This window comes from Pseudorasbora parva, chromosome 17 (assembly GCF_024679245.1).
Source record: "Pseudorasbora parva isolate DD20220531a chromosome 17, ASM2467924v1, whole genome shotgun sequence".
In the NCBI taxonomy this organism is placed as follows: Eukaryota; Metazoa; Chordata; class Actinopteri; order Cypriniformes; family Gobionidae; genus Pseudorasbora; species Pseudorasbora parva.
The window spans coordinates 2,695,807-2,719,095 of NC_090188.1; the positions used below are offsets into that span (position 1 = coordinate 2,695,807).

Consider the following 23,289-nt stretch of genomic DNA (forward strand, 5'->3'; position numbering starts at 1 on the left):
ACACTAAAGCACTCGCTGGGCAGAAGGAGATTCATGCGGTGGTCTGGGAAGAGTCTGGGGATTTGTTTAAGGTTTTTTTGGTAATATTTTGAATTAATATTAATAAAAAGTAACAGTAATAAAACCGGAAAAATCTCTCATTTTGGCGCCCCTAGCATTTGCCTATTCCGCCTACGCCACGGGCCGGCCCTGGTGTTCAATCAGCCTTATATATTTAAAACTGAAGTTTACTTTATTTATTTGCGTTAAAACTACATGAAATATTTGTGCTGACATCACTAACTGGGCAGTGGATCTGTAGTTCCCAGCATGCTTTGCAAGAGACTGCGCTAGGAGAGTAAATGTACGGATTAAAGTCTTATTTTATGTGTTTTTTAGAAAAGGGAAAGATGTTATTAGTTAATATTAGTGTTTAATGTTCAGTTATGATGGACATTTAGAGGAGTTTCTGTAATTTTGTGGTTAGCGTTATGCAGAAGAGTGTGTGTGTGTGTGTGTGTGTGTGTGTGTGTGTGTGTGTGTGTGTGTGTGTGTGTGTGTGTGTGTGTGTGTGTGTGTGTGTGTGTGTGTGTGTGTGTGTGTGTGTGTGTGTGTGAGCCTGTTTATGTGGTTTATGAGGACACAAATTTGTATAACTACATGGGTATTACACTGGTATTACACTATAAATGTGGTTTATGAGGACATATCAAATGTCCTCATAATTCAAATGGCCTTAAAAACATACTAAATTATGTTTTTTTGAGAAAGTAAAAATGCAGAATGTTTCCTGTGATGGGTAGGTTTAGGGGCAGTGTGTGTGTGTGTGTGGTGGGTAGGTTTAGGGGCAGGGGCAGTGTGTGTGTGTGTGTGTGTGTGTGTGTGTGATGGGTAGGTTTAGGGGCAGGGGCAGTGTAAGGGGATAGGAAATACGGTTTGTACGGTATAAAAACCATTACGCCTGTGGAGAGTCCCTGTAAACCACATAGACCAACATGTGTGTGTGTGTGTGTGTGTGTGTGTGTGTATGTGCGCGCGTGTGTGTGTGTGTGTGTGTGTGTGTGTGTGTGTGTGTGTGTGTGTGTGTGTGTGTGTGTGTGTGTGTGTGTGTGTGTGTGTGTGTGTGTGTGTGTGTGTGTGTGTGTGTGTGTGTGGCAAATGTTCATTTATTCAAAAGTTCTAAGCAAAATTGAGCACGTAGAGGTAAATTAATACTCAAAAGAAATCCTACATTACATTTTCTGATGTGTAGGCTAATTGTTGAAATATGATCCCCAGAACATGCACCACCATGCATTATTATTATTATTACTATATTAAGACTTACATTCCACTGTACAATAGCAATATATAATATATGTCACAATTTATTTAAGTTAAACGGGACTTTTATTTTGACGGGTTGCCACGAACACCTTTGAGTTTCTGTGTGTTTGATATGACGATAGATTTCGTCAAATTAAACGGTAAAATGCTCATGAAGTGACTCTGGACTTATAACCGGAACTCATAGGGCTCTACTGTCCCCGTTCTCTTTCTTTATATGGAAAAACACAGCATGAACTTTTGTATTCTGCAAAATAAAAGAAATTCCTGAGTAAATGATGACAGAAAGCTTATTTTTGTGAGATCTGTCCCTTTAAGTGTAATATATGCACTAATGTAAACCTATACGGCTGATCTGGTGTCGCACACACATAAAGACCTCCTGAAAAATCATTTTTGGCTTACTAGATATTACATGACAGCTATTTATTTGATGTCATGCTGAAATCCCTCGGTTTAGGAGACAGTATTTCTGCTTCTCAGACACCACAGATCTTTAGAAGAGCTTAAGAGCTGAAATGCTAAATTAAACCCTTCTGACTTCTGTGGCTTTCACAGGGATGAGGGAGAAGATGAGCCTGCCATTGGAAGAGGAAGTCAAACACACACACACACACACACACACACACACACACACACACACACACACACACACACACACACCAATAAACTGATTAATCAATTCATTTATTACGAGTGTTTGGCACGTCGAGCATCATTACTAATGATTATGGGGGGGGGGGGGTACAAATTATTAGACTCTTTTCACTTGACACAGTAAGAACCAACTTAAATACCCCAATAAACCACCTAACCATGATCTAGTAACTATGACTATTATAGTCCCATAACTCCATAGCAACTGCATAGCAACGCCATAGTAATCTCCAATAACACCCTAGCAACACCTAGTACTCTCCCATCACAACCTAACAACACAATAGAAATCTCCAATAGAGACAGAGCGACACGCGTCATAATCTGAAGCCACGCCCACCGGGGGGGAAAACAAACCAACCGTCTCCATTGACTTTCTATTGTGTGAGGCGGCCTCCTTATCATTTCAGACTTATTACTAAAAAACGAACAATGTCTAAAAGCTGATATGTGACAAGGTGTGCAGAAAACAAGCTAAAGAACCCCGGAACAAAAACCCAGAAGTTTTTATAAGCTGCTGACCCAAAAAACGAACGTTTAAAGACAAAAAAGTGGATACAGGCAATAGAGACAAACGCAAGATGTTATATTACAGAGAGAACTACGCCCACTGGAGGGGAAGGTAATCCGAGACAGGAAATATAATATATAAAACTGACATTTGGATATTTGATAACATGTTTACTGCACACGTAGGCATACTGAGACATACTGAGGGTCAGGATCCCAAAACGGACCCATTCTTCCTGCTGAAGCTTCATGTCTTATTGCCTGTGTTCACTTTCGCTGCTTAAACACTCATTTTTTTAGGGTCGAGAGCTTATAAAAACTTAGCTATGTGTTTTTTAGCTTGTGTGCTGCACATCTTGTCACAAATCAGCTTTTAGACATTGCTTTATTGTTTGTTATAAGTAAAAAAAGAGGACGCGACGCCTTCACACAATACAGAGTCAATGGAGAGCGTTGGATTGTCTCCCCCCTGGTGTGGGCGTGGCCTAAATAAGCTCTGTCTCTATATACCCCTAGCAACACCTAATAATCTCCCATCACAACCCTAGCAACACCTAGTAATCTCCCATAACACCCTGGCAACACCACAATAACCTCCCTTTACAACCTAGAAACTACATAGAAACACCCTAGTAATCTCCAATAACACCCTAGCAACACCTAGTACTCTCCCATAACAACACCATAGTAATCGACCTAGCAATTGCATAGCAACACCACAATAATCTTGTATAACACCCTGGCAAAACCTTAGTAACCTCCCTTTGCAACCTATAAACTGCATAGCAACGCCATAGTAATCTCCCACAACACCCTAGCAACACCATAGTAATCTCCCATTACACCCTAGCAACCACTGAGCAAAACACCGTAGTAATCTCCAACAGCAGCCTAGAAACCACATAGCAACACCAAAGTAATTTCCCATAACCCCATAGCAACAGCATAATAAATCTCCCATAATGGCAGTGGTGACTTCTCAACCCAATGTTTAGATTGTAGTAAAAATTCCCTTTCATTCCAGTATTGGGAGATCATATCTGGTCACACTGCAAAAAAATGCTTTCTTACTTAGTATTTTTGTCTTGTTTCTAGTCTAAATATCTAAAACATTCTTACATTAAGAAACATTCACTAGACAAGTAAAAAAATATTGTTTTGTTTTGGGGGAAAATAACTCAAAATTAAGAGAGTTTTTGCTTAAAATAAGAATGAAGAAACAAAAATGGTACAAAATCTAGCTCTCCGTTTAAGCCTGGAAATGCTTAATTCCAGGCTTAAACGGAGAGCTAGATTTTGTACCATTTTTGTAATATAATTTAGTCATTTCTAGTAATATTATTGAACGTATTTGAATTGCATTGAACTTAATTATATGAATTACTTGATTTATGTATTGCTGTTTTACTTAATGTTATTGTTGAATATATACAATATTGTTTTTTTTTTTATATGTATGTATGTGTGTGTTTGCGTATGTGTATGTGTATGTATGTTTATATATATATATATATATGTATGTATATATGTATGTATGTATGTATAATATAATTTTTTTTTTTTTTTTTCTGTCTCCCTCAGTCTCTCTCTTTCGCTCTCTCTCGCTCTCTCTCTCTTTCTCTCTCTCTCTCTCTCTCTCTCTCTCTCTCTCTCTCTCTCTCTCTCTCTCTCTCTCTCTCTCTCTCTCTCTCTCTCTCTCTCTCTCTCTCTCTCTCTCTCTCTCTCTCACACACACACGCACACTGAATGACCAGGTGTCTGTAATTAGATCAATTAATGACTGGTTAGAAATGAGCTTGAGATGTTGTTTGTTATACACACCCTGACGAAGGCATGTAAAGCCGCAATGCGTAGGTGTCTCTGTCACCAATTTTTTAAATGTTTAAGCCATGAAAAAATAAAGGCTTTTTAACTTTCTCAATACACCCATCGAGTGCCTTGGACTACTTTTGCATTTAGACTTAACTATCCTACACAACCAAAGAGCACCGAGATCCTACACCCTGTGCAGCACTTCCTGCATTCCTTTGCATTGATATAGTGCCTTACGCGTTCACGGACAGGCGCCATCTTGGAAAACAGTCTCGACTCATCGAGCGACGAGAGCTCTGCTAAGTGATGAACTGTGACTTGGAATCTCATATGGTCCGTTGTTTCAGGAAGAAAACACTGAACGCGACAGAGAAAATTAATAAATAAATACAAAAATGTCCATGTTATTACATTTCACAAACTTAATTCCTATCGACCAGCTCACTTAGAACAGCACTCGTGGATTGATTTGTTGTTTTCCAAGATGGCGCCTGTCCGTGAACGCGTAAGGCACTATGTTTATAAAGTATCTTCTTATTAAACTGTTTGTACTCTTACAAAGTTCTCAATGCTTCGGTTTGCATGTAGGGACCCTCATTATGCTACCGTGTTAGTGTGAGGCTATTTTGAGCCTTGTTAGTGGTTTTAACTGGCGATTTAATTTTACCACCCTGTGTCTACCCTGTGTCCCATAGACTAGTGTTATAAGCTAATCTGTTTTTAGAGATAAAACTCTTTACATTCGATTTTCATGAAAACGCATCCCAGAGAACGATCTACTCGGTAACCATCTGTTAATTACCCCTAGGGTCATTTCTCACCGGAGTTGTCCTTTAATGACAGACATTTAATTTTTGGGTGAACTAACCCTTTAAGTGCTGATTGAGCCCTCCTCGTTTATTTATGTGATTAGATTTGGCTGTTACAGCGTCACCTTGAGCGGAACAAACTTCTCTTCAGAAGTGAAGATCTCCCCGTTCTCGTAGGCCTGCTGCATCCGCGCTCGGCTTGAGGAGACTGGGAAGTCTGTCGCTGTGTGTGTGTATATCCTGATCCTCTGTAGATGTTAAAGCGGAAGCTATTCCTACGGTAAATCTAGACATCACTAAAACTGTCACGGTTCAAACAGCAGATTTCACCACAGCTTAGCCTCGACAGACCCGCAGATTTGCATTTTGAGCTGTAAAGTTTTAGAAGACCGTTTGGAGGTAAACATGATGTCGTAATCCCGTTACACTGATGCTCGGTCACATTAGTCATCCTGAGATATAGAGAAATGTCATGTGAGGAAAACTCATAAAGCACCCGTGACTAATAGCTCTATAGTCGCCGAATTCAACACACTCGCTCAATTACACCCTCCGTCAATGTCAAATGCCAGTTCCTGATGAATGCGGTGGCTAACGTGCAGTTTCACAGAGGATTGTGATGGCTTTATCGAGCTACAAAATCTGAGCGCTTAATTCTTTATATATATAATGTACTTATTTTTTGCAGACAAACATCCCTTTTGGTCACTACTGTATATATACAGCAAGTTTGAAAACATTTTCAAAAATACAGAACCAAATGTTATATTGTGAAATATTATTATTAATTTAATTCTTTTTTATGTTACTATACTTTAAAATATAATTTATTTCTGTTATGCAAAGCTGACTTTCTTCAGTGTCACATGATCCTTCAGAAATAATTCTAATATGCTGATTTATTATCAATATTGGAAACAGTTCAGCCTAATATTCTTTTGAAACCTGTTATACTTTTTTGATTTAAAAAAGTTAATAAAAAAAGAATAGTATTTATTTAAAATGATTTAAAATTTGAAAAATCTAATATTTTTTTGTAACAATATACAATTTTGTTCAAAAGCTTGGCGTCAGTAATATTTGTTCTTTGGGCCATTCCACCGAATGGGTGACATTTGCCTGTTGTAACTTTTAAAAATTAAACACATTTTTTATCTTTTTTCAACACTGATTCTAATAAAACACATATTTCACTGTTCAAAATGTATATTGGTCAATCTCAGGTAACTTTATTTTATTTTTTATAAGGTTTCAAAGAGGGAGATGGATGCATTTTTCTCAGTCCTGTTACCAAAAAACATGTGTCTTTTAAAAAACAAGTTTAAAAGAAATGTCAACTGATCTATTTGTTTTCATTTCACAAACGTGCTTATTTTAAAGACATGGTTGGTTGCATGTTTAAATCATTTCAATTTGTCTCTAAAAATCAGTATTTATGCACACAAGGTGTATTTCTTTTAAAAAACAAAAGCCATTTTTTCATTTTAAAGGAGACCCAAACCTCAAATCTATAAATAAAAAAAAAATGTATCATGTAATAAATGAAACTATTGGATAAATAATAAACATAACACAATTGAAAAAATCAGTGGTTTAACAATTTAATAACAGGACTGAACATTGTGTAACAGGAATGAATGCGGACTGTGTGTGTGTGTATGTATATATATACAGTCCCTGACAAAAGTCTTGTCGCTTATCTATTTTCTAGAAATACCTGATATTAACCTGACTTTTAATTAATTCATTGCTGTTAGAAATAGCTCATATGAAAAGCTAAAACCCTCCCAAATGATGTTTAATGCACTGAAACAAATAATTTTCACAGAAAAAATATTTATCATTTAATCAAGACAGAAAGGTCAAATTTTGGCAAGACAAAAGTTTTGTCGCCTATACAGAAATTGAACAAATTTACAGCAAATACAAAAATATGTCAGCAAATTAAGTTGTGGTGCTGTGAGATCCAAATGTAATATCTTGTATGACTTCCATGAGCTTGAAGGACTGCATCCATGCGGTTTGGCAAGGATTCATACAATTTATTGATGAAGTCATCAGGAATAGCTAAGAAAGCAGTCTTGCATGCCTCCCAGAGTTCATCAATATTCTTGGGTTTCGTCTTCCATGCGTCCTCTTTCATCCTACCCCACATATGCTCAATGATGTTCATGTCTGGTGACTGGGCTGGCCAATCCTGGAGCATCTTGATCTTCTTCACCTTGAGGAACTTTGATGTGGAGATGGAAGTATGCGATGGAGCACCGTCCTGCTGCAGAATTTGGCCTCTTTTATGGTTGGGAATATAAGAGGTAGCTAAGATTTCTTGGTATTTTAGACTATTGATGTTGCCTTCCATCCTGGAGGTCTCTCGCACACCCCCATACTGGATGTAACCCCAGACCATGATTTTTCCGCCACCAAACTTCACTGTTTTCTGGGTTAATCTCGGATCCATTCTGGCTCCAGTAGGTCTCCTGCAATATTTGCAGCGACTGTGGTGTAATTCAACAGAAGATTCAGTGGATCTGGTCTTCAGCCTCTTGATAATCAAAACTTTAGTCTCAGGGTGAATCTTAGGCATGTTTGCAGAGGTCTAGTTGCAGTTGATGTGAAGGTCTAGCGTACTGGGGTTCTTTTTATACACACTTGAGACCTAATTGATCCATTATTAGTCACAGGTGAAGCTCATATGACAAGGTGACAACACTTATGTCTTTGCAAAAATTGACTCAATGGGCTTTACCAAGCTGTGAATATTAGAATACTTTTTGAAAGTTTAGTTTTTCACTGAAACATTATCACAAAAGCTGGTGGGATTAAAATGAGCCATTTCTTGTAAAAAAAAATCTTGATTAGAAATATATTTCAGCGGCACTTTAGGTCAATTTGTACACAAGCGACAAGACTTTTGTCAGGGACTTACATATATATATGTATGTATGTATAGTGTGCATAGCTTATGTGTGTGAGAGATTTCTGAAGTTGCAATATCATCAAATATACAGAAAATAAAATGAGAGGCCTTACTTTTGGTCTTCCCATTGCCTCCAGAAGATGTAGATGATGCAACTTCCTGTTGAAAATGTGTCTTGTGGAATGTTCCAAGTTTTTTTGGGGGGGGGGGGTTACGGTAACAGGACTGAGTGAAAACCCGGGGACATGACTAAAACATTTTTTTTATTTAAAATATTAGATAAAATATTTTTTTGTCATGATTTTATTTTTAAAAAAAGCATAGATTGTGTATAAAGTCACGCAACAATGCAAAAAAAATACTATTTCTGAAGGATTTTAATCATTATATTTAATTGTAAAGTACAGAGATAGAGAGTGGGGACATGCAACAAATGCTATTTTCTTACTGATCTAGGTAGTTTTTATTGATGTTTTTAATCAAATATTTAAATTTTTCATTTAGCTTAATATGCGGGACACTTTGCTTAATAATAAAATGCATTTTAGAGTTAATTTTCATGATTTTTTTATTCATATAATGTCCTGGGGACACAAATGTCACCCATTCGGTAGAATGGCTCCTTTCTTTTTTAGCAAGGATGTGTTAAATTAATCAGAAGAGATAGTAAAGATTTATATTGTTAGAAAATATTCATATTTTAATACATGGTGTTCCTTTTAAATATTTATTCATCACTGAATCCTTAAACTACGGAAGCCCTGAACCGCAAAGTAAAAAAAAAAAAACATGTAAAAAAAAAAAAAAAAAATCTATAATTTCGAGATTATAAAGTCGAAACATTTTGAGATTATAAAGTCGAAACATTTCGAGATTTAAGTCAAAATTACAAACGCAGCCTCATTGACGTTACAGTCCTGTGCCAGCCGGCAGTGTATTTGAACAGGGGGCCGAAAACTTTCATCATCCATCTATAGAATACACTTCTCTATATCTCTACGGTGTGTATTTCTTGAGAACTTGTAATTAAATAAATGACACCACCAGTAGCCTATGCTTTGTCAGCTCATACAGTTGCATGGAGGTTCATGTTCTGGGGATCATATTTCAACAATTACACATCAGAAAATGTTTTAAAGCAGAATTCATTTAGAGAAAACATTTATCAATACCTCTACGTGCTCAATTTTTTGAGAACTTGTATAATAATTAAATAATAACACCCCCCATTATGCTTTGTCTGCTCATAGTTGCATGGTGGTGCATGTTCTGGGGATGATATTTCAACAATTAGCCTACACATCAGAAAATGTAATGTAGGATTTCTTTTGAGTATTAATTTACCTCTACGTGCTCAATTTTGTTTAGAAAAAATTAATGCCACCTATATATATATATATATATATATATATAGTACATAACATTACATGTCAGTTTGACATTATGTTCCTTCATACTTTTAAAAAGACAAGACATTAAATCCGTTTTGGACGCATTTAAATGCATCAATCTGTATCTAGTCATTTGGCCTGATCCCTTGATTTCCTCGGGTATAAGCTGGCTACCTCATGCAGTCTGAAAAGTGTTTTCGCCTGTAAAGTTTATTCCTGCGCAGTATATTTTGTAACGTCCTAAGAAGACATATGTCATGTTGGTAGATAACATTTTGTGCTGTAAAATTTCCTTTTGAAATCCTAGATAAAAGTAAAAAGCAACTATTATCCATGTCAGAAGCAGTTAGACCTCCAGCGCAGATCTATACTAAAAAAATATAACGACTTTATTCTCGAAATGTTTTGACTTTATTCTCAAAATTATAGATTTTTTTTTTTTTTACTTTGCGGTTCAGGGCTTTTGTATGAAACAAAGTTTCACAGGTTCTAAAAAAATATTAAGCAGAACTTTTTCCAACATTGATAATAAATCAGCAAATATCACTTTTGGCCACCACTGTATACATGTGACCCTTGACATAAGGGTCAGTTTTTTTAAATTGAGATTTATACTCTGAAATCTGAATAAATTAGCTTTCCACTGATGTATGGTTTGTTAGGAAAAGATTTGGCTGAGATAAGATTATTAATAATTAATACAACTACTAATAATACATTTGATATGTTTACGGTAGTAAAATTACAAAATATCTTCATGGAACATGATGTTTACTTAATGTCCTAATGATTTTTGGCATAAAAGAAAAATGGATAATTTTAACCCACAATGTATTGTTGGCTATTGCCACAGATATACTCGTGAGACGCAGGACTGAGTTTGTGCTCCAGGGTCACGTATACAGTACGGGTCAAAAGTCTGAAAACATATTTTAGAAATACAGAAAAAAACTGTAATATTGTGAAATATTGTTTATGTTAATAAACTTTGTAATAAAATTTATTTTTTGTGATGCAAAGCTAAATTTTCTGAAGAATCATGTGACTGATAGAGTAATGATGATAAATTCAGCTTTGATCACAGGAATAAATTACACTTTACTATAGTATATTCACATAGAAAACAGTTTTTTTGAATTCTAATAATGTTTCACAATTTTTACTGTATTTTTGATTTTTTTTTAAATGCAGCCTTGATCAGCATGAGAGATTACTTCTATATAGTAATAATAATAATTAATTACATTTATATAGCGCTTTTTGGGGTACTCAAAGCGCTTTACATTTAGAAGGGGGGCTTTTCACACCACCACCAATGTGCAGCATCCCCTGGATGATGCGATGGCAGCCATATTGCGCCAGAACGCTCACCACACACACCAGCTGATTGGAGGAGAGGAGACAGTGATTAAGCCAATCAGGAGAGGGGGATTATTAGGAGGCCATGATGGACAGAAGCCAATGGGCAAATGTGGCCAGGATGCCGGGGTTACACCCCTACTCTTTATCGAAGGACATCCTGGGATCTTTAACCACCACAGAGAGTCAGGACCTCGGTTTAACGTCTCATCCGAAGGACGGTGCTCTTTGACAGTACAGTGTCCCCATCACTATACTGGGGCATTATACTGTAAAAAAAATGTGTTGGTTTTTGTTGGTTTAACTTAAAAAAGTAAGTAACCTGGTTGCCTTAAAATGTTGAGTTTATTGAAATTAAAAATTTGAGTTGAAACAATGAAGGAAATTTGTTTAATAAATAGAAACTCAAAATATGATTGTATCTGAACCACATACAAAATGTGATAAATCATGAAAATAGCGCTATTTGGCTGCGTCATCAGAAATAAAACACACAATTACCCAATATGCTTACAAAATCTCTTAATAATATTTTAATAAAGGTTGTCAAATCTCAAAAAATGTTCATTCTATTAACTCAAAATTTTAAGGCAACCAGGTAACTTTTTTTCTAAATATTTTTTTACAGTGTAGGCATGGGCGTCTGAACCATTGTGTGTGTGTGTGTGTGTGTGTGTGTGTGTGTGTGTGTGTGTGTGTGTGTGTGTGTGTGTGTGTGTGTGTGTGTGTGTGTGTGTGTGTGTGTGTGTGTGTGTGTGTGTGTGTGTGTGTGGGACAAGACCCACTCACTTTTATCGTCTCTAATTCAGCACGTCTGTTTACCTAACTGAAAAACACTTATTATTAAACACGTTAGACACTTTTTTTCCACTTTTCTAATATTGCCTCCATTTTTATTGAAAATAAATGCCTTGTGTGTATATCACATATCATAAATCTGATATGTGATGGGAAAAGGGAGTAGAGCGAGTTCAGCAAAAGGCCGATCCGAAACTCTTTGCGTCAGAACTTAATGACATGCGTCTCTTACCCCTACACTATAGACACAGCAAATAAATCAGTGATGTTCATAATTTTGTATGTCCCAATCAATCGTTTAGTTAATGGCGGAATATTTGTCTTTAATGTAAATGGCATCTAACGGTACTCCAGTAAAAAAAAAAAATCTTAGAGAGAGGACCCACCCACTTTTTATTTGCTTCTGATGCCAATGGCATTAGGATCCACACAGACCACAGGGTGAGCGCCCCCTGCTGGCCACTAACACCTAGTTTTCCCAGTTGGTCTCCCATCCAGATACTAACCAGGCTCAGCCCTGCTAAGTTTCAGTGGGAAACCAGTCTAGGGTTACAGGATGATATGGCTGCTGGCTACTGTAATGTTTTCAAACTTTTGACCGGTACTGTCTATATAAATGCATACACACACACACACACACACACACACACACACACACATAAATGATGATAGACTCAGAACACTCCATCAATGTAAGTCTGGGGATTCTTTGGATATTTCATTGTCTGCTTGAAGTCTGATCAGTAAGACAGAGATAAAACGCCCAAAGTCAGAACAGGCTGGAGGTCTGCAGCGAGTCTGCTCGCTCTAGGAGGATTCACATATTTTGCTCGAAGTTTTGAAAGAAGCCTGAGGCAAGTTTGTACACTATCACACTATATGTTGGCTCTGTGAACCTCACATAATAAATCAAACACACATTTCAATTTTAGTTTGTGCCTGACTCAACCGTGAAGCTGATAAAACAACACCAGCTAACAGATTAAAGACATCTAACTTCATTAACACTGTGACAGCGGCAGTGACGTGACCAAAAGTCACGGCTCACGTTCCTCGAGTTACTATAAAACACCCTCACATCTTCAAAAAGGCTTTTGTTTTCATTTGCGCGGCATCTGTTATCTGTTGTGTAGGAGACGTGCGGCTGTGGCATCTGTTCCACCCGAGCTAATAATATCTCTCATCCGCCAAGAACACATCAGTAAGATTTATAAAGCAAATAAGCCTGAAATAAGCCACTACTGACAAGATACACCAGATTACTGACAAGGTGCACAGCGATAGCGCCGTTTTCACTTTAACTCGCTTATCTGAGTGTCAGGACCATGTTATCTGGGAACAACGGCACAATATCACAACAAAACAGACATAAAAGCAGCTGGAATTTGTGCACTGAACTTATTCAGTATATTATTACTTTCCAAAAATATCAATCTTTAAAGTACTGTCATTATTAAGCATCAAACACATGGCCTGCAGAATCAAATGCACCAGAAATAACACACCATAAAGGCAACCTTTCCTTATAAAGCACACAAAAAAACATGTTGAGGTGAGTCCGTGGAGGTTTTAGTGCAGTTGATTGGCTCTCTTCCCATAATTCTCATCACCAACGGCGAGTCTGAAGGACCAACAGTGGCAAAAACAAGACGGCTTACAGACAGCTCTCCTCTGAATAATTCAAATAAACACCAAAAGAGAAACTGCACCAAACAAAACACTACAGACCAGATCGAGAGGATTAAAACAGAAAACACACACCCTGTTCTTGATCAGAAAGCCATTCATGCTCGGCAAACACTGTATGATTGAATAAGGACGTTTGGCATTTTCTGTCTGGCGAATGCTATTACGATTCATAACCTCGTGGTCACATTTTCTCACAGACGATCTCAACGAAAGGACCCTCAAGGTACACCTTTTTATGTTTACATGGTAGAAATGTGATATGCATTTTATTCTGAAGGGAATCCTGTGATATTAATACACAAGTGTGCAGCTCGCAGACAGATTGAAGTCTGTGGCAGGACACGGTTCGTGTCGAATGGTTTTTGCTGAACTTTGCCGTTTATCAGATGTTTCTCGCCTCACATTCAGTCTCTTCAGGAGTATCAAAATATTGCAGTTGTATGATAGAGATACAGAAAGCCAGAGAGAAAGAGAATTTTGGAATATTTTATCATCTTAAACACAACCACATTGCATCAGCTGAGCTATGAAAGAGTAAGGTCTGGAAACACAAAGTTCTGTGAAATAGTCTATGAAGATTTTTAACTCCAACCGTTGCTTGTATAATGCATGTCAGTGGGGTCAGTAGGGTTGGGTACCAAACTCGGTACTTTTCAGGGCACCGACCGAATCACGTCGGTACTACAGAGTACCGATTCACATTAAATCAATCTGTACCAAATGTCGGTGCCTGAGAACACATCTGGTGATATAGACTAGTGTCTGTGAATATTAAACCGCAAATACATTATTTAAATACAAATTCTGCATGTCTCTGTGAATTAATGGTGGTTTAATTTACCTCACACACACACACTGAATCGCACATGATAGTCGTGAGTGTTTACATCGCTGCTGTTATATGAATGTATGAATGAACGTCATCTCCAGAGCCTGAGAGTCACATTCATGCTGACTTCATGAGTATTTTACCGTTTCATCATAAACGATGCTTGTTTTTAATTTTTTATTCGTCCATATGGTATTCTTTTTTTCTCATGCATTTGTTACCACTGTTTTAATTAATTTCTATGTAAAGCACTTTGAATTGCCATTGGGTATGAAATGTGCTATACAAATAAACTTGCCTTGCCTTGCCTTGCCTTGCCTAAACACACAAACTCAACCCATTAGAATAAAAGTCCGGTTTAACTTGACACATATATTACTATTATACAGTTGTTGTTTTTTAAATACGTCTCAGTGTAATAATAATTCTAACACTAATATAATAAAAATAAATTAAAAACATTAACAATTTTTCTTCCGTGTTTTCATTTTAAAAGTAGGCTATAAAGCTCAGTTATTAAGGGCAGCACTTTTTTTGACAAAAAGTTTGTTTAATTAAGTTAAAAGATACATTAAATTAATATTTTATGTCTTCATTTGACTACCAAAAGTACGCCATACACAAATTTGTGGGAAATCTTTCATAGAAATAAAATAATATGGTTGTTTTATTAATTCAATTAATTAAGTAGCTAGTAACCAATAACTGCAGCAGCAATAACCAGTAACAGCAGAGCAATAACCAATAACTGCAGCAGCAATAACCAGTAACAGCAGAGCAATAACCAATAACCGCAGCAGCAATAACCAGTAACAGCAGAGCAATAACCAATAACTGCAGCAGCAATAACCAATAACCACAGCAGAAATAACCAATAACCGCAGCAGCAATAACCAATAACCGCAGCAGCAATAACCAATAACTGCAGCAGCAATAACCAACAGCAGCAACAATAACAATAACCGCATAATTAAGTAGCTAGTAACCAATAACTGCAGCAGCAATAACCAGTAACAGCAGAGCAATAACCAATAGCTGCAGCAGCAATAACCAATAACCGCAGCAGCAATAACCAACAGCAGCAACAATAACCAATAACCGCAGCAGCAATAACCGCAGCAGCAATAACCAATAGCAGCAGCAATAACCAATAACCGCAGCAGCAATAACCAATAACTGCAGCAGCAATAACCAACAGCAGCAACAATAACAATAACCGCATAATTAAGTAGCTAGTAACCAATAACTGCAGCAGCAATAACCAGTAACAGCAGAGCAATAACCAATAGCTGCAGCAGCAATAACCAATAACCGCAGCAGCAATAACCAACAGCAGCAACAATAACCAATAACCGCAGCAGCAATAACCAACAGCAGCAGCAATAACCAATAACCGCAGCAGCAATAACCAATAACCGCAGCAGCAATAACCAACAGCAGCAACAATAACAATAACCGCATAATTAAGTAGCTAGTAACCAATAACTGCAGCAGCAATAACCAGTAACAGCAGAGCAATAACCAATAGCTGCAGCAGCAATAACCAATAACTGCAGCAGCAATAACCAGTAACAGCAGAGCAATAACCAATAGCTGCAGCAGCAATAACCAATAACTGCAGCAGCAATAACCAGTAACAGCAGAGCAATAACCAATAACTGCAGCAGCAATAACCAGTAACAGCAGAGCAATAACCAATAACTGCAGCAACAATAACCAATAACCACAGCAACAATAACCAATAACCGCAGCAGCAATAACCAATAACCGCAGCAGCAATAACCAATAACCGCAGCAGCAATAACCAATAACCGCAGCAGCAATAACCAACAGCAGCAACAATAACCGCAGCAGCAATAACCAATAACCACAGCAGCAAACACCAATAACCACAGCAGCAATAACTAATAACTGCAGCAGCAATAACCAATAACCGCAGCAGCAATAACCAACAGCAGCAACAATAACCACAGCAGAAATAACCAATAACCGCAGCAGCAATAACCAACAGCAGCAACAGTAACCAATAACCACAGCAGCAATAACCAATAACCGTAGCAGGAATAACCAACAGCAGCAACAATAACCAATAACCGCAGCAACAATAACCAATAAACGCAGCAGCAACAACCAATAACCGCAGCAGCAATAACTAACAGCAGCAACAATAACCGCAGCAGCAATAACCAATAACCGCAGCAGCAATAACCAACAGCAGCAACAATAACCGCAGCAGCAATAACCAATAACCGCAGCAGGAATAACCAACAGCAGCAACAATAACCAATAACTGCAGCAGGAATAACCAACAGTAGCAACAATAACTAATAACCGCAGCAGCAATAACCAACAGCAGCAACAATAACCAATAACCGCAGCAGCAATTACCAATAACTGCAGCAACAATAACCAAAAACCGCAGCAGCAATAACCAACAGCAGCAACAATAACCACAGCAGCAATAACCAGCAGCAGCAACAATAACCAATAACCACAGCAGCAATAACCAACAGCAGCAACAATAACCAATAACCACAGCAGCAATAACCAATAACCACAGCATCAATAACCAATAACCGCAGCAGCAATAACCAATAACCATAGCAGCAACAATAACCAATAACCACAGCATCAATAACCAATAACCGCAGCAGCAATAACCAATAACCGCAGCAGCAATAACCAATAACCGCAGTAGCAATAACCAATAACCACAGCAGCAACAATAACCAGTAACCACAGCATCAATAACCAATAACCACAGCATCAATAACCAATAACCACAGCATCAATAACCAATAACCGCAGCAGCAATAACTAATAACCACAGCATCAATAACCAATAACCGCAGCAGCAATAACCAATAACCGCAGCAGCAATGTAGCAGATATATTCCACCAAGACCAAACATATCAACATTGTCATTTTCATTATCATGCCAAACACTCTGAGAGTTGTCATGACAGAAATGTTGTTCCATTAATAACACACAGTGACACCACTGAACTAACACAGTCAGGCACAAAGCACTAATAGGGACTCGGGTCTCACCTGCGGAATCCTCCTGTAATGCTGACGGTGGCGTGCGGGTTGACACAGATAACGGCTTCCTCCACTATAATCTTCAATGCGTTGGCCTCTGTCCTGCTCACCGGCTTACTGATGTCCTCATAGAACAAGAACCCTGGACGAGAGGAGAGCGGATGAATACAAGACTGAATGACAAACACCCAACAAGTGTTGCACAAACTAGATTTTTACAGAAAATGTGAGAAGTGTTTACTTGTGAAAACTCTCCACCATGATGCTAAGATGCTATTTTTATGCGGTACGTGGCTGTGTTCAGAATTAACTAATTATCAAGATCATGTGAAATAACACACACCAGTCTTCACATTAAGATGCAATCCAAACACATAAATCTTACATTTGGGCCTAAATTGGTTAGATTACAGTTTAGAGGTTTCATCACATAACTAACATTGGTTGACTTCGCAACCTTACTGTTAATTATGGGTAATTCTCAAATTAGAGTTCCTCAGAGTTTAATACTGTCTACAAATGTGACGCACACACTTACTTTCATGCTGTTCTGGATAGTTATACACCATTAGAAATGATTTAATAGTGCCGTTTCAGCACCGAGCCTCTTTAAAGAGAATAGAGAATGGATTAGCACATTTTCTATTTGTAACGTGTCTCTCACTAGTGGTTTGCATGAGAAATATTAATTACAGAGCTCACTTCCTCTTGAGACCTCGCACACGTCCCAGTATGCTTAACCTTCTTTCACTTACAAAATTGAATATATGGTAAATATACACCGATCAGGCATAACATTATGACCACTTTCCTAATACTGTGTTGGTTGCGAGGTGGGGTCGCACTTGTTTGTTCAGCTCATCCCACAGATGCTCGATTGGATTGAGATCTGGGGAATTTGGAGGCCGAGTCAACGCCTCAAATTTGTTGTTGTGCTCCTCAAACCATTCCTGAAGCATTTGTGCTTTGTGAGAGAGCGCATTATCCTGCTCAAGATTCTTTTTTGTCACTTTGCAGGTACAGGAAAATTTAAGCAATCCTTCCAGTGCAGTCACATATACTTAGTGCAGCTAAAACATCTATATGCCATAAACAATACAACATAACACACACAAAAACAGTACAGCCAGGAGAATAGTCTAATATTGCACACAATAAACAAAAGAGGTAAGTACAACAGAACGTAAACAAAACATGTGTCTGTGTGTGTGTGTGTGTGTGTGTGTGTGTGTGTGTGTGTGTGTGTGTGTGTGTGTGTGTGTGTGTGTGTGTGTGTGTGTGTGTGTGTGTGTGTGTGTGTGTGTGTGTGTGTGTGTGTGTGTGTGTGTGTGTGTGTCAAACAAATGATGTTCATTGTGGAACGGATTCTTTAAAATACATAGCGTACAGTCTAAAGACCCTTTAGGGAAGGCAGAGAGCAGTCAATGTTTTTTTTTTTTTAAACATTGTGCTGAATTGATAACCCCTGGAGAGCTTTTTGATCTGCCGCTGAGCTGCTGGCATACCAGGTAGAGATACTGTAAATTACACACTCTCAGTGGAACTGCAATAGAAGGACACTAGCAGCTGCTCTTGTAGGTGGCTCTTCCTGAGAATCCCCAAGAAATAAAGTCGGTGTTGTGCTTTTTTGACCCTGGTGAGATCCTTAGCTATGTTCGTACCCAAGAACCTGAAGGCTGGAATCCTTTCTACACCGACCCCACTGATGTAAAGTGTTGTGTAGTTCACACTGCCCGATTTTTGCCCCGATTTTGAGTCGCCGACAGGTTTTGCGAAATCGCCGACAAATGCCCGAGATCACGGACAAATCGGTGCTCGTGCACGCGAGTGACAATCACGCAGTGTGAATGATCAAAGACGCGATCAGAGAGAATCGCCGACGAGTCGCCGACGCCGGTGAGATATTTGGCATGCTAAATATCTGGACCTGTCGGCGATTGAAACTCCTGCTGTGTGAACTGCGTTCTGACTGAAAATTACACCGACAGCCAATGAGAGAGTGGGATACAGGGCAGCAGGACGTTCAGGGAGGAGAGCAAAATATCAGTATTTTAATAGATATATAAAATTCTATCAAACAGAAACAAAGCCCAAACATTTGCACATCCAGCCACAGCAGCAGCACATTATAAAGGCCACCTTCTTCCATTGCTCTGTGGTCCAGTTCTGATGCTCACGTGCCACTGTTGGTGCTTTCGGCGGGGTCAGGGGTCAGCCAGCTCCTTCCTTGGAGCACTTTTGATAGATACTGACCACTGCAGACCGGGAACAGCCCACAAGAGCTGCAGTTTTGGAGATGCTCTGACCCAGTCGTCAAGCCATCACAATTTGGCCCTTGTCAAACTCGCTCAAATCCTTCCGCTTGCCCATTTCTCCTGCTTCACACACATCAACTCTGAGGACAAAATGTTCACTTGCTGCCTAATATATCCCACCCACTAACAGGAGCCGTGATGAAGAGATCATCAGTGTTATTCACTTCACCTGTCATAATGTTATGCCTGACTGGTGTATGAAGCATACCATGACTATGGTATTTACCTTAAAGAACAGCATGGCACATGCATAAAATCTAAATATGATTCTAGAGTATGGTACATGTCCAGAAATCTTCTTTATAAGTGTTAAAGACCAATATAGAGTAAAACTTCCTGGTTTTCATCTTGGCTTGTTTGATCTGCTTTTTAATATCTAATCTCCTTCTCTGTCCTGCTGTCACACTTAACAGAGCACAGCCGACAGATGTCACAAGTAAAAATCACATTAATTTCTCCATAGAGAAAATGATTTTTTTTGTGATAAAGCACTTTGAGTGACAGACTCAAGTGCTCTGGATAAAAGCATCTGCCAAAGGCATTTAAAGTAAATGTAAAATGTACATCACCCAAAATCATGGAATGAGATCCATCAATCAGTCGAAACATAAATTTCTCAAAACAGTTATATATTTGCATTTAAATTAATACTTTGTAATACGGCTAAAATATCAATCAGCTTTATTTATATCGTGCTTTTACAATGACGATTGTTTCAAAGCAGCTTCACAGTGTTAAACAGGATAATATTGCAACAAAATTTGATTTGGATAGTTTATAGAATTAAATATGACCTAATTAATCAATTTAATTTGTATATTTAGTTGAATAACTTGGATCATAATTTTAGTGTCCCCAACTGAGCAAGCCAAGCCAAAGGCGACCAAAGGAACCAAAACTCCATCAGGGCATGATGGAGAAAAATAAACCTTGAAGAAACCAGACTCAGGTCTCCTCTGGCCTATTAATAAACAGTGTATAATTATTATTCTGCCAACCCTGCAAGTCATAAATCATATTAGATAGGAATTTTCAAAATTTTGGGTATCACGCAAGAGACGGGTTCATTTAGGATGGCGCGTCGATTACACAAGAATATTTGAAAGATCGGAGTTATTGGGCCGGAGACGGGTTTATTGAGGATGACGTGACGGTGAAGCAAATTCAGAAGAGAGACCAATATATAAGTATATAGTTATTCTTATGGTCTACACAGTCTGTGGTTGGCAAGATTTTATAATGTTTTAGAAAACAGTCTCTTCTGCTCACCAAAGCTGCATTTATTTGATCAAAAATACAGTGAAAATTGTGAAATATTATTATAATGTAAATCATCTGTTTTCTATGTGAATATATAGTAAAGTGTGATTTATTCCTGTGATCAAAGCTGAATTTATCATCATTACTCCAGTCTTCAGTGTCACATGATCCTTCACTAATCATTCTCAGATGAGGATCTGATGATCAACACACATTTAGGATTATTATTAATAATTATCAGTGGTGAAAACATAATATTTGTGTGGAATATTCATATTTTCAGGATTCATTGATGAATAAAAAGTTCAAAAGAACAGCATTTATTTGAAAAAGAATATTTTGTAACATTAAAAATGTCTCACTTGTCATCAATTTAATGCATCCGTGCCATTTCAATAATTCAATTACACTATTCATAACGCTTCGCGAGTGGAGCCTGTTGCGTGCTGCTATTTATGACATTCTGAAGTTGTACACTGGTTTTCATCCTTTGTGTTTTGCATAAGTTAGTACTTCACAACAGAGCCACCACACACACACAGAGCCAGAGAAATCACTACCAACACCGAGACCTTTTCCAACAAGAGAGCGCCTGCACCGCCTCCAACAAGACTGGAAATCTCCCAAACCAAATCTGCATAATTGTTTGAAGCCAGCGTGTTGTTTATAGATCAGCAGGTCGTAAATGAGCGCCTGAAGACAGGGGCGGAAAAATTACGAGGCCTGACGACTGAAAAATAGTAGCGATGCGAGTTGGGAAACAATCCCTGCCTCATTAAACGTTTCCTCTTACAGTAGATTTTCAGTAATTAACAACACAACCCTTCATCGTGTATCCACGTTAAGACTCGAGGCCATAAAACAACGGGTCAGGTGAGGCACTCGCTTTTTAAAGGTAACAATAAAATCATATCATAATTCATGGGCGAGATGACAGCGGGAACACGGCTGGCCTTTTCCCAGCCTGATTGATGAGCTCTGAATGTGTAACTCTCGCATTTTCCCACAGGTTTTAACACCGAGTGTGATGCACCGGAACCAGACTCATTGATAAGCATATTTATATTCCAGGAGGTTTTGCTGTACAACACTCCCAGACATGACAGCGCTGCGGAGGACGGACAGACGTGAGAAGCGAAGCAGAGAGCATACGGTAAACACTGTGATTTCAGCGGCTCAGAAGCCCTCGGTCCCACACACACACACACACAGTCAGAGGCCGACGGCTGCATGAAAATGACCAGCAACTGATGACTGTGGTTTGGCAGGAACATTTATCAAGTCTACACTGAAAGAGAGGGAGGTCTGGCTTAAATAAACTCAAACACATCTAGAAAAAAGGACTGTACTAAGAAGGCCTAAACTCCAGAACCTGCAGTAAGATGGTTAAAGGGTTAGTTCAACCAAAAGGAAAATTCTGTCATGAATTACTTATCCTTATGTGGTTGGACACCTGTTCATCTTCAGACACAGAAGTTTAACACAAAGAAAACTGATGTGAGGACTCAAGGGCAGAGAAATGATAATTTATTTAAAAATAAAACATAAAGTCAAAACAAAACCCACGAGGGGGCAACATAAATAGAAATAACAAAACGAACTGAAAACATACCAAAGCGGGAAACCGGGAGACGTAGACATCACAACAATCCGACAAAGACGGACAAACACAAGTAGTTTGTCCCAAAGCTTGCATAATTTTCTGCTACACACTCAAAAGTATATACCTTTTCTTCACAAAAAGAGTACATACTTTTAGGACGTAGATTTGGGACGCAGAATTGGGCGAATTGGGACGCAGCAAAGGAGCTTATAAAAGGGAACAAGTGAGGCAGAGGGAACACAGGTGGGAGAAATCAAACACTAATTACATAACAAGGGGGAGGGATCAGACAATGACAGAAGCACAATGGCAAAACCCACATGTGTGCACACAAGACCGGACAGGCATGTGAAAGATGGCTCGATGGCTCAGAAAGGCCTTCATTGACACCAATGTCATTTCCTCTCTCAAGACCCATAAAGGCACTAAAGACGTCGTTACAAAGCCCATCTCACTACAGCGGCTCTACAATCATTTATGAAGAGATGAGAATAGTTTTTGTGCGCAAAAAAAACTAAATAACGACTTATATAGTGATGGCCGATTTCAAAACAAAGCTTTGAACCGTTATGAATCAGCGAATCGATTCATGATTCGGATCGCCAAAGTCACGTGATTTCAGCAGTTTGACACGCGATCCGAATCATGAATCGATTCACTGATTCATAACGGTTCAAAGCTTTGTTTTGAAATCGGCCATCACTATATAAGACGTTATTTTTTTTTTTTATGCGCACAAAAACTATTCTCATCATTTGGGTAAGTAATTTTTGGTGAACTAACCCTTTAACTGGGACTCTTTTCTCCAAAACGTGTTCCAACTAACCCAAATCCACCGTATATTGTTTTGAACACATACTCTGGTGAATTTTTATGAGCGCAGTAAAAACATTGTATTCCTGGAAATACTTTAGAGTAACAAGTAAATATAGGGCTGTGATTTCTATATTACAATGATATTTATCTGCCGATTCAATATGTGATTATATATA

The 23,289-nt window shown here is 38.2% G+C and overlaps 1 protein-coding gene across 1 annotated transcript in view; it reads right to left on the reverse strand.

The window, feature by feature from the left end:
* dntt (deoxynucleotidyltransferase, terminal) overlaps nt 1–23,289 on the reverse strand; it is a 194,231-nt gene that overhangs the window by 110,189 nt on the left and 60,753 nt on the right. Inside the window, exon 7 of the mRNA XM_067422152.1 lies at nt 17,129–17,261. Coding sequence (XP_067278253.1) covers nt 17,129–17,261 — 133 coding nt within the window. The remainder of the gene's footprint in view (nt 1–17,128; nt 17,262–23,289) is intronic.